General features: G+C 39.5%; 1 protein-coding gene across 21 annotated transcripts in view; it reads left to right on the top strand.

The window, feature by feature from the left end:
• EPB41L2 (erythrocyte membrane protein band 4.1 like 2) overlaps positions 1–12,598 on the top strand; it is a 127,619-nt gene that overhangs the window by 74,225 nt on the left and 40,796 nt on the right. For all 21 annotated transcript variants that reach the window (XM_084827517.1, XM_084827516.1, XM_084827510.1 and 18 more), the window contains 6 exons: positions 189–231; positions 5,310–5,385; positions 6,578–6,796; positions 7,954–8,041; positions 9,121–9,273; positions 10,724–10,821. In XM_084827517.1, coding sequence (XP_084683643.1) covers positions 189–231; positions 5,310–5,385; positions 6,578–6,796; positions 7,954–8,041; positions 9,121–9,273; positions 10,724–10,821 — 677 coding nt within the window. The remainder of the gene's footprint in view (positions 1–188; positions 232–5,309; positions 5,386–6,577; positions 6,797–7,953; positions 8,042–9,120; positions 9,274–10,723; positions 10,822–12,598) is intronic.

The following is a 12,598-nucleotide window of genomic DNA, read 5'->3' as shown; positions in this document are numbered from 1 at the left end:
TATGCAAAGGGAAGGGAGGTAATTAATAGTTTGATGTAGCCTGATTTAAATCATGATCTCAATGACATCACAGGCTGATCTTGAAAAAACAGCAAATAACTATAGTTGCACTATCAAATGCATGTTAAGTGTACTGCACTCTTCTCCCTCCCACTCCCACTTCATGTAATTTCTTTTTCTTTTTCTAGAATTGGCTTGATCCTTCAAAGGAAATCAAGAGGCAAATTCGCAGTAAGTACTTCTGTCTCTGAATGTGCCTTTCAATTAATCCTCAAGGACAATTGAATATGGAAGAAAAACTGGTCATGATGACTTCTGAGAAGTACATTTCTGTTGACTCATAAGGCTAGTTGCCTGTTCAGAAACTTAATTCATTGTCTTTATCTGCAGTGGATTAAACCTCTAGCATAAGGTATTGGCTGTCAATATATGAAAGGGTTCACATTTGTAAACAATGTAAGTCAGGAGGTGCCAACCTGTAATACCACATCATATCAGAAGTGCATGATGAGCTGAGGAAAATGTTTTAGAAGCATATGATCAACATGATGTGCATATCATATCTTTAGACACAGCCACATGTATAATGCATTACATCAGTGGTGGGTGGTGATGAGTTTTGCTAGGTGAAACTGCCAGTAGCCACTTCATAGCAATAAAGAAGGACTGGAATTCCCGGCCTTAACTTGAGGTTACAATAGTGTGCTACAGCTAGTGCTGTGTAAGTGCATAGTTACTGAGTGGGTATTTGCCCTGCACCAGCACAGACTACTAGAGTCAGCAAGAGCAACTGTCCACACAGTGGTCTGATTCACACATAATGCTAACCCATGGTACGGGTTGTTGAATTCTCGGTTGCCATGATGTGTGAATGAGGCCATGCTAGCGAACCAAGGTTTGCTAACCACGAACAACCCAGAAAGAGGAACCCATGGTTTGTTGCTGGTTTGTGAAGTCTGACTTGTTTACTACACAATACATTGTCACTATGTGCAAACCCAGAATCATGAGTTAAATGCAGGGGTAGGTAAACTGGTGCCTTCCAGATGTTTTGGACTACACCTCCCATAATCCCTGACCATTGACCAGCCTGGCTGGGGCTTATGGGCACAAGGTTGTCTGGAGGTTGCTTACCCCTGTTTAAATGGAAGCTGGAAAAAGATGCCACCCCCTACTTTATGAGAGGTGTCACCATTTCCTTTGCATAGATAAATGCAGCACCCTGTTGAGTATGGGAGAGGATCAGTATGTAGTAGATCTATGAATCTATAATTAGTAGTAAATTTATAATGTTATGGATGTGGAAAGACAATGCACCCCTTCCAGTGAGCTGTGTAAACAAAAAGTGGGATGTAGCTCCCTCCCGTCTTGGCCATGTGATCTTCAGTGGACTTCTCAGGCTGCATACTCACTTTTGCAACGTCCTCTTATTTTAATATACTATTATTAACAGTAGAAGTTGGTAGTAAAGCTAGAGGTGTGCACCAGGGATAGGGAACATGTAGCCCTCCAGATCTTGGATTGCAGCTCCCATAAGGCCTAGGCAACAGAGCTAATGATGAAGAATGTTGGAACATGCAGTCCAGCAGCATCTGGAGGGCCACACATTCCCCATCCCTGATCTACACAATCAAAACATTATAAGTGTGTTGGCTTATCATCACTGACTGTATTTGGTGACATCATAAATGGGCTTTCATTCCAGACTTGGATATTTTTAAGGTGCCATGATCTATGAATCTATAATTAGTAGTAAATTATAATTTTATGGATGTGGAGAGGCAATGCACCCCTTCCTAAATCTATGTCAGTAGTGTTAAAATCTTAAATGATCTAGGTATTTCAATCTCTATAGACTAGGATGATCAGCCATTAAAAGGTACATTAATCCCTTATTAGTAAACAGCCTCTTAACTTTTGCTGAAGTTGTAGAGCCATCTAGTTAGTACAAGTGGTCCTAGGAAAACTTCAGGCTTTTTAAAAGTAACAGATACGAGCATTAAGTATTTTATCAGTCTTGTAGGATATTCAGGAAGTTGATATGATGGGAATGATGTATAGTCTTATCTGCTGATTATTAGCAGTTAGCATTCTTTTGACATACTAATAACTCAAGCGGCTCTTTGAATTTTAATGGAGTAAAGTCTAATTTATGAAGGTTTTCAGAGCCCATTATTGTATATGTGGCAAATAAATCCCTTACAGTCTTTGGTTCTAATATTTAACATTAGTGTCTGTGCATCGGCCAGCTGTTACTCAGAAATCCATTACCGATATGTGCTGTGGAGTTTCAAAAAAAGGCTGGTGTTGGGGAGGGAAGTGAAAGGAGATAGGTGGCTTTTATCCTCCTTTTCTATTTTTACAATGTGTATTTACTCTTAGAAGAAGAGCCCTGGGCTCCATAAATCTTGTTGAGTTGTAGTTCTGGTCCTGAACAAATAGGCATACCTTCCATCTTGACCTGCTTTTCTTCAGAGCAGTAGCTTAAATTAGAGATTATCAGCATGGGTTCTTGCTGGACATTGGCCGAGTAAGATGGAAATAGTAGTATGACTTGCAGAACCTGTCCCTGCCCACCCCTGCCATCTCTCTTGAGCTCTAAAGTTGGGGTCTCTTCAGGGTGCTGGCTAAGCTTCTGTTCCATAGAAGCACTTCTAAAGAGAGTAGAGGAATCAGTGAGTTTGAAGTTCTAGTATATACCAGAAACATTGCTCATCCACAAGGAGTTCTATCTTAGCTCACCTGTATGCATACCGAAATAGGAAACTGTAAGTCTCAGAAAACATAAATGGTTTAAATAGGGGTTGGCTTTCCTTAACATAGTTTTGACCACAATTTTCCTGGATTGTAACTTATCGCTGTTGGTTTTTGAAGTTAAGCCAAAAATCTAGAGGCAGACTGCCCAAACTCTGAGGAAGTTCGGGAGCTGAGGCTTGGGTACTATGCACCCTGAATTGGTGGGGGACATGCCATTTGCTGCTTCACCTCAGGTAGTAAAATGTCTTGGGCCAGTCCTGGATATAGTCCAAATCCTTCAAGTGCAGAGGGCTTCTTGTTGTCTTCTATGAAATGTGTGGCTATGCATTTAGTAAGGAAAAACTGATCACCTTTCAGAAAGTGGGTAGGGTTAGGGATGCAATGATTCCAGCCTGGTATACCACGGACTGCCCCTTTGTATACCATGAACAGGCAACACTTATCTCCTTTTGCACTTGTTTTGGTGCTTCAGTCCTGTCCTGTTTAAATCAGAGTTCCTTGTTCTGGATGTAACAGGGAACTCTGGGTTAAACAGACCAGGATTGAAACGCCAAAGCCAATACACAGCCAGATTACCAGCTTCCTAAACCATAGCTTCTTTTTTGTGGTCTCTATTCATCACACATATGGGCTCTGCGCCTGTGCAGAGCTGTGTACAGGAACTTTCTATAGGCCAGGGTCATTAGTCCAAAATGGCCCAATATATGCTAAACCATCTATAAACAGTCTTGATACAAAGTAAATTCCATAACCAACTTTAGATTGTGACTTTTAGAAGGGAAATTACATTACCATTGGAAAATCAGGCTTCCTTAATGTGTTGGTAGCTCATGTACCATGATAGCCAGAATAATTCCTTCAAAATGTTAGCTAACAGAAGTGCAACATTGCAGAGTTTGGCACTCAGCACTAAACAATGATTCATTTGACACACAATCAACCATTTTAAAAGGTCAGACTGGCAGCCTATACTACACAGATTCATGAAAAGAATGAAGAATACATGTAAAGTTTGCTGCACAGCCCACAGTGTCGGATTCCAGATCACAACCTAATCTAAAGTTATTTTTGCAGCCCTGTAAGAATCTAACCGAGTTTCTCACTATAGTATTATTTGCAGTAGGTCAACAAGTTTCAACCATTTAAATGTTTAAGGCTGAGATCCTAAACTCTTACAGGGTTTTAATTAAATAATGCAAAGATTTTTTTTTTAAAAAATAGTAGTTTCCATTTTAAAATGAAGGAAATATGTTTAGCAATTTCATACAATTGATTGTAAAGGTAAATTCTGTAGACTGAATCAATCTTGTGTTCCTGATATGGAGAACTCACGAAACTGCTGTGCAGTTTCATCTGTCCCACAGCCAAATTTCTAAAGCATAAGAACATAAGAAGAGCCATGCTGGATCAGACCAAGGGTCCATCTAGTCCAGCATTCTTTTCACACAGTGGCCAACCAGCTGTCGCCCAAGAACCCACAAGCAGGGCATGAGCACAACAGCACCCTCCAACCCATGCTCCCCAGCGACTGGTGTACATAAGCTCACTGCCTCTGGAGCTAGCACATAGCCATCAAGAGTAGTAGCCATTGACAGCTTTTTCCTCCAGGAATTTTCCACCCCCCTTTTAAAGCCATCCAAATTGGTGGCCATCACTACATCTTGTGGTAGTGATATATATATTTTTTCCGTTGGAGGCATGTTCCATTGGAGGTATTGTGAGACTTGGGGCCATGCAGGTCACCTTCTCGCCTCCCTGATGCTACTAGTAGGCTCTGGCAGCTGTGTTTGACACTAGTGGCAAGTATTAGAAACCCACCAGTCATCCCAGAACTGGTGAGTTGTTCCAGGATGCTGAGAGGAGAAGGGGATGTAGCCAGCTCTAGGAAGAGTTGGAGACTATGGGGACAGTGGAGATGGGAAAAGAAGGAGGAAGGGAAGGCTAGTTAGAACTATTTAGTATCCCCCCTCAGAATTCTTAGTTGAGTATGGACTTGTTCTAAGGCTGTAATCCTACACACAGATTATTCATATTTTTTGTTATCTTAAACTGGTTTAATCTCAGTTACCATCCTACAAATGAGTTAACAGTCCAGTTCTGAGATTTGTCACATCGATGCACATTGCACAGGTGCTTTGGTGGCATATGCTAACCAGCTATTAGAGAGCCATATTCTAAAACACATAATGAAGGTGTTGGACAGTAGGCTATTTGTGATACTGGCCATGTTGGTACCTTTGCAGTATCTGCACCAATTTTACTTGCCTCATCAGTATGTTGTAGTGCTGCCTCATGTCATATGCATTTTCTGTTCTAAAATCAATATGGACATAGCATCAAAATAGCCTGAAAAATACTTTTCATTAGCAAATCTCAGGCAGTGCTGACAGAATAACTTTAAAATCTAGTGCTACACTTTTACAGAGTCATAGTCCAGTTCTTCATGTTCAGTATCTTCCACATTTGCATATAGTAGACTTAGGTGTGTGTGTTTTCATTTTTGTCATTCTCCCCACCCTCAATGTTTTTCCTTTGGTACTTACCAATTGTAGGTTTGCCGTGGCTATTCACCTTTAATGTGAAGTTTTATCCGCCTGATCCTTCACAGTTAACAGAAGACATCACCAGGTACATTATTAAAGCTTTGCTATCTGACTTTGAATCATATTTTATATAATCATGGAGGAATCTGTAGAATGTTATGTATAATAGAGCCTAGAAAAAATGGTCAAGATACAAATAAGCACAAATAGTTTCTCCCCTATTTCTCTGTAATATCTGGAGACATGTGTTAGCTGCTAGTGCCATCTCCCGGGTATGGTTCCAAAGTGTTTCCCATGGGTCTAGGATAGTATGAAAGTTAAAATAGCAGTAGCAAGTGGAAATGTATACATCAGAAGATTACTTCAGATGAATTTCAGAAAAGAGGCAACATGTAACTTGATGATGCTTTTTATTGTTGAGGGAGGGCTGTAAGAACACCAAATCAATAGCAAATGTTCAAACAGCTTAGGTCATAGGAAGGGTAAGTGAGGGGAATAACTTTTTTGCTTTTGAAAGAATACTTCAATAAGGATATTTTGATTTGATATGTTGTGTCCTCAAAAGATACAAATCTGTTATGGATATCTGGAAGCTCTTGAGCTGGAACCAGTATAACATCCACTCCCGGTTCAAGAAAATACTTCTCCTAACTTTTGACTTTGAACCAGCTGCCTGCATTCTTACAGCTAAACTCTTCGGTCTTATCTGCCAGCAACACCCTTCCCAAGCAATTTATTATACTTGTGTTCCAGTTTGCTAGAATCTAGTAAGATTAGATTCCCAACACTGTTATGCCTACTTGGGGGGGGGGGGGGTGTTCATGGGAAACACAATGTGGTGACTTGCCATTGAATCACTTTCTTAACTGTTTCCCAAATGTATTGCCTGCATAATTAACCACTCAAAATATGAAGGCTTTCTTTCCTCATTGTGAATGTCATAGTTTAAATTAGCATACAATAACAGGCTGTTCTACAACCTAGTTTAAATAGTACACAAAGTCATATGGAAGATGAAAATGACTAATGACTAATCTCCATGTACATTTTAACTGTAATCCTCTTGTACCAGAAGTCAGGATATTTGTACTAGGGCTTCACTTGTAATATAATATACACTTTTTTTGCACTTGGTAGCTAAATAATATATTTACCATTCTTTAAAATTGTGCAGATTGCCTTAAATTGATTAAAACTAAATATTCTTTTTAGCTTTCCTGATACGTCAAAATAAGTAAGAAATACTTGTCATATCTGTGCCATTTTCCTCCTTTCAGGTACTTCCTGTGCTTGCAGCTTCGTCACGATATCGCTTCTGGACGTCTACCATGTTCTTTTGTGACTCATGCTCTCCTTGGTTCATATACTCTGCAAGCTGAACTAGGTGACTATGATCCAGAGGAGCACCACAGTGATTACATAGGGGAATTCCAGTTTTCACCAAACCAGACAAAAGAGATGGAGGAAAAAGTAGTAGAGTTACATAAAACACACAGGTGTGTCACCTTCCAAACATTTGAGTTACATTCCTTTTCTCTTTGCTAGTAGTACATAGCAATGGATTCTTGGTGGAATCCTAATACCTAGAATGTCTTTGTACTGCTTTATACCCATCATTTGGGGAAACATTTGGGAAAGCTCAAGCATGAAGTGTTTTTTGTTCTCAGTTAAAGATATTCAGTAGATCTTCCATGAAAAGTCAGCCAAAGGTGGGTCATTTGACTTAGCCAGCAAAAATAATAGTAAACACTTCTGACAGAAAAGTTCAGATAGAGCTTACTCTTGTAAATTGAAAACCTACTCAGTGATATTTATCCTCACAATAAACTTTAGTAGTTTTGGCTACAGGGTTTCCCTATTACCTGCATGATTCCCCTTGCATGATTCTTCTAAATAAGGCGCGGTCCTGGAAGTAATAGCCAAATGTATTTGGTGTGATAACACATTTTGAACCAACAAATCCTTAACCTGTCCCAGAAACTTTTAAATGATGGTTATTAGGGGAGAACCACATTGATTTAAATGTATATGGTTTAAGTCATCTAGAAAATAAGGTGTAGAGACAATCTTGAACAAAGCAACTTCTTATGCTTGAGAATATATAGTTTTACATCTTTGCAACTTTCTCAGTAGGGGAGATGGATATGAGATAAGGATTTTCATGGTAGTATTTGGCTGCTTCCCCAAACATGAGATAATACAGTTTGGAGCCCTTAAGATCTAGGTTTTGTTGTTTCCTTGGCTTACTAGTTGACTTCTCAAAAATGCCAGGGCTGTGGCCTGCATTACTTGAGCTCCTCCCATTTTTTAAACTGATATGTTTGTGAACAACTTGGAATTCTATCAGGGTTTAGGTATAGCAGTATTTAGCAACTCTATTGTCAAGTATACTATCAGCTTTTGGAGATGCAGAAAAGCTGATAGTATACTAGGGTAGTATTCTGGGTCAGTCGCTGTTAGTCTTGAAGGCTCCATTTAGCTGAGATAGTATGCCACTGAGGGCCAGATACTGTTACACCTTGCGAAGGCATCTGCCTGGCTACAGCTACAAACAAAATGCTACTCTAGATTGGCTTTGGTCTGATGGTACAAGGCTTTTGTTGCTAAACATACTAATTTTGCTTTTGACTTTTTCCTTTCTAAATACTTCCAGGGGTTTGACTCCAGCACAGGCAGATTCCCAATTCCTAGAAAATGCCAAGAGGCTTTCCATGTATGGAGTGGATTTACACCATGCTAAGGTATTGGTCAGCATTTCTGTAGAATGCCTACCTTCATTTAGAAAATAATAGGCTCAAGTACCCCAAAATGCCTTTTGCAAAATGCATAGTATTGTGCTGTTGTGAGGAATGCCAGGGCAGTGGGGCTGTTGGCCCCAAATCAAGCTGACAGGAGGGGCGCATTGCCTCCTTTTGTTTTTTTGGACAGCATGTCTTGAGGGGACATGGGCTAGAAAAGCCCAGCCACATTGGATCAGGTCACAGAAAAGAGCTCTCTCGTGTGCCTGTAACTGAAGCTGAAGGGTGCCTGTGTGAGGGCTTTGCACACATACCTGGGCGTAAGCACCATTGAACACACTGTAAGCTTCCCCAGACTTGCACTGTACATCTCTGTGATTTATCTCGCCCCACTTTACGTCTCACAATTTCCCTTCTATGTTTAACACTGTTGATCCTTCCCTTCTTGCCTCCCTTTGTTTTTTGGATTTTTTTGTCACTGTTTTTTCTTGATTTCAGTCTATTTTCCTGTTAAAAGGTAGTTATGTTTTTTTCCCTATCAGTCCAGTGATCCTCAAGGCTCTGTCCTGGGCTTCTCCTATTCACTCTTTATAGCCTTATTTAGTATTTTGGTCTCTTACTACTTTTATGCTCATGCTCTCTTACTTTTCCTGTTCTGCATTTGATCTCTCCTGCCAATATTTCTGTTGCTTTTTCCGTTATTTTTTTACTAGTATGCCTCTCACTGAAAGGCTAATTCTTTCAAAGCTTGAGTTTTTTCTTTCCTCTTGTCCTTGATAAACATGCTTTGATTCCTCTATCATAGAATCCTGCCATTTAATTTAGTATTTCTAAAATATGTAATTTTCTCACTGTATACAAGAATGCACTAGCGTTTGTGATATCATTTCATGCATTATTTCATTTTTTTTGGACTGCTTCTACATCTAAAGCCCTTTTTTCTGTTCTAAGATCTGCTGCTCAGCTAATTTTTCATGTCTGTCATTTTGATCACCTTAGTGTACGCTCTTGCTGTTTTCATTGTCTTTTTTCTTATTCCCACAATAGTCAAATTGAAATTGTTTTCACAATTGTCTTGATAGGATTCTGAAGGTGTAGATATCATGCTGGGTGTGTGCGCCAATGGTTTACTCATTTACAAGGACAGACTCCGAATCAACCGCTTTGCTTGGCCCAAAATTTTGAAGATTTCCTATAAACGCAGTAACTTCTATATTAAAGTCAGACCGACTGAGGTAAGCATTTGGCTTTCATAATCCACATCTCAGGAGTTGTATGAAAATATGTTTCAATCTTTCAACAGTTCATATTGTGGATAATTTAGGGAAATGTCTGCACAGTATAGTTTTTTTGACAGCTTTCACTTTATCTCTGATAATGTAGATGAGTAGAGTTCTGATTATGCTGACAGTGTTCCTCCTGATGACTGGGCAGACCACTATCCTGAACATTTTCTGCTTTAAATTATAGGCTGTCATATTCTTAAAGCAGCTGTCATGCAGCTCCGTGTTTATCTCAATTCTCACTGGAGTGGTCTAGATTTTTTAAAATACTTAGACAAATGATGGAGATTGGTTCCTATTCATGTACATAATAGGTTTCTCCCATAAACAGTGCTTCAGCTTCTGATGGTCAAAAGCACTTTGCTTTCTTGTTGCTTCTGATTTCAAAAGTAAATGTCAGATCCATTTAGAATGAACAGTGAGAGATGAATGTTTATTTTTGAAAGCAGCACAGCAGTTTGAACCCTGCTGAAAATATGTATGAAATTGAGGAGGTTCCAAATGATACTTAAAGGAAATTGATATCCTAACTAGATAGTCTGAAATGTAATGCACTTGCTCTTTTTAAACAAATTATGTTCTAGTGCCATGCATTACATTAACGCCCAAATAAAACATTTACATGTTCTTGAAGAAACACTTAATATAATAAGTCATGATCCAAAGATGTTACACGTACTGGTTGCAAGTCCTACACATAAAACCAAGATACTTTTAATTTTTGCTGTACCAGTTTCTGCTGTCACAGCAAGCCACAGTTTAGTTTATAAATCGCTTGCCTCTTTGACTGTTGGAATGTTGTAGAAAAGACTTCAAAGAAAGCACTTACTGCACACGTGGCTGCCACCTGTATGCACATTATATCATCTTTGGATAGTGGCCCTGGACCAGGGATGAGCAGATTCTGTTATTCTTAACAGTGCAGTCCTGTGTATGAGTTTAATGGAACTTACTCCCTAGTAAGTATGTAAGATTGCGGCTGTAATCTTACTTTATTTCCAATAGCTTAGCTATAACAAGTAAAAAGGTTTTCGTACAATATTTAGACTGCTTCCTGAAAGGTCTTGAAGCAGTTTGAAAGCTTTTTCAGCAGAATTCCATTTTTCTATCAACAAGTTAAAATGATTATTTGCTGGCTAGTCATAAAAGCTTCCATAATACTGAACTGTTACTCATTCATGTGTATGAGTGCTCTTTCTTTTTCTTTTCCCAAAAAGAGTGGTTAATGGCACGTGCAATTCAGACAGTACAGTTAGGTTAGAAATATGACATTCCTTGAATGTTTCTAATCTTAAGAAGTGAGAAATGCTGAATTTGAAATGACTGCACTCCTAGATTGTTAGCCTAAGCAACAGTGAGCTTTCAGAAATTGTATTAATTTTGATGTGTGGAATCTTTCCAGCTGGAACAGTTCGAGAGTACTATTGGTTTTAAGCTGCCAAACCATCGGGCTGCAAAGAGGTTATGGAAGGTTTGTGTGGAGCATCATACTTTTTATAGGTAAAATTTTATATTCCATAATTGTTGGATATGGGGTTCCCATGTCTTTTCCCCTCTGGGGAGAAAAGCAGTTTTGGGAGGGCAATTTTGATAGGAAATGGCCCATAGAGAAAACGGTTAAGCACCTCCCCTCAACTGCTCCAACAAAATTTGCAGCCTCTCATGCCTGCATTTCAGTCCTTTAAAAAAAAAAAAGCAATTCCTTAGGAGACAGCTATTCATGTCTCACATTTTCTTTATCTAATAATAATATTAGGGTGCAATCCTATGGCCACTAGACAGTGTCTAGATGACCAGAGGATTTTTTGATTTCTGGGAACTGTGATCCCTGCTGACTCCCCCGCCACCTTGTAGGTAGCACAGTTTGGCCCCAGCTCTTTGCTCATAAGAGCAGCACGTAGCAGGCAAAAAGGGGCATTCCCAGGGGCAGGGGGACTGCGGAAGCGCCATTACGACATTTCCTATGTGCCATCCAGCCTCTGCCATCCAGCCTCCCCCCCCCCCAAATATGCCCTGGCTAGACAGCTGAAATTGGCTGTCTAGCCACAAATGCAGGTCAGCCAGAGCGCAGAGGAGAGGATCCCCTCCGTCCTCCGCCTGCCCTGCATTGGATAGTCAGCCACCTCAGAGTTCAGAGGCAGCCAACTATCCTCATAGTATCGCACCCTTAGATAATACATATAATATATTATCTAATAATGTCTGCATATTGAAACAAATGTTCTATCACATTTCTAACCACCTCTGTAGGTTAAAATCCCCTGTCTTCTTAAAATGATCTCAGTCTCCCAATATTACAAAACAAACAAAACACATTATCTTATTTTTTCTGGGTTCTATGTTAGAATAGTTGCTCTCCATAAAATGTTGTTAAGTGATCTCATGGTTTCTTCAGTCATGAGGAATGTTGGGCTATAGTGAGTCCAGTCCAGTCCTTCTCATTATTTGGGTGGCGGGGGTGGAATGGGGGAAATGAGAAGAGGAAAAATGTATCAGAGTGACTGGGAAGTTATTATATGAGTGGGCAGTAGTGGGGTGGAGGAATATGTCCAGAAGTGACATTTCAGAAATTACAGTGTATACATTAATTATTATGGATTCCCATTTATTAAAGAGAGTATGAAAGTATTGAGGTAACTGAACTTTAAAGTCTCAGGACACATACAGACATACCTATAACTAGGAATTTGTGGGAATTTTTTTTTCTTGTTGAGTGAGTTCAGGTTGCTGTTGCATTTTTCTCAAACACATACTTGCTTCCAAACCGAAAACCAATGTCCCCTTCTCCTCTATCCCAGCCTCACCCCTCCATGCTTCAGGTGGGCTATCCATTTTAAAAATTGTTTGTTGTATAAAAAAGCAAGAAAAACAGAAAACCAATCTCCTCCTTTTTTTAATGCTCTGGGGAGGGTTTGGGGAGGTGGCTTCATGATCATTACAAGGGCCGGCCAGCCAGTGCCATGCAAATCCTCTTCAGCTGTAAATAGGAATAATAGGTTTTCCCTGAGCTCAATGCTTAAGAGAAAGTTGTATGTCTGAACAAAAAATGGCCAAGAATGATTCTACAGGGGGTTCACTATTCAAATGATGTATGTGTGGATGCAGTCATAATGAATGCAAGTACATTCAATGTAAGTACATTCATTAATAGCCAAAAGTAATTATTTCATACACTGTAGACATGGGAAGTTAAGTGGGGCAGGAGCAAGTTCTGTATGGTAAAGATAAGTTCTACTGATACATGGCAATTCATCTGTTTTCATTTTATTTGTTCATT

Source organism: Heloderma suspectum, chromosome 1, assembly GCF_057233095.1.
Source record: "Heloderma suspectum isolate Gila_16-S chromosome 1, 16-S_ref, whole genome shotgun sequence".
Classification (NCBI taxonomy): Eukaryota; Metazoa; Chordata; class Lepidosauria; order Squamata; family Helodermatidae; genus Heloderma; species Heloderma suspectum.
This window is presented reverse-complemented; position numbering and strand designations above follow the sequence as displayed.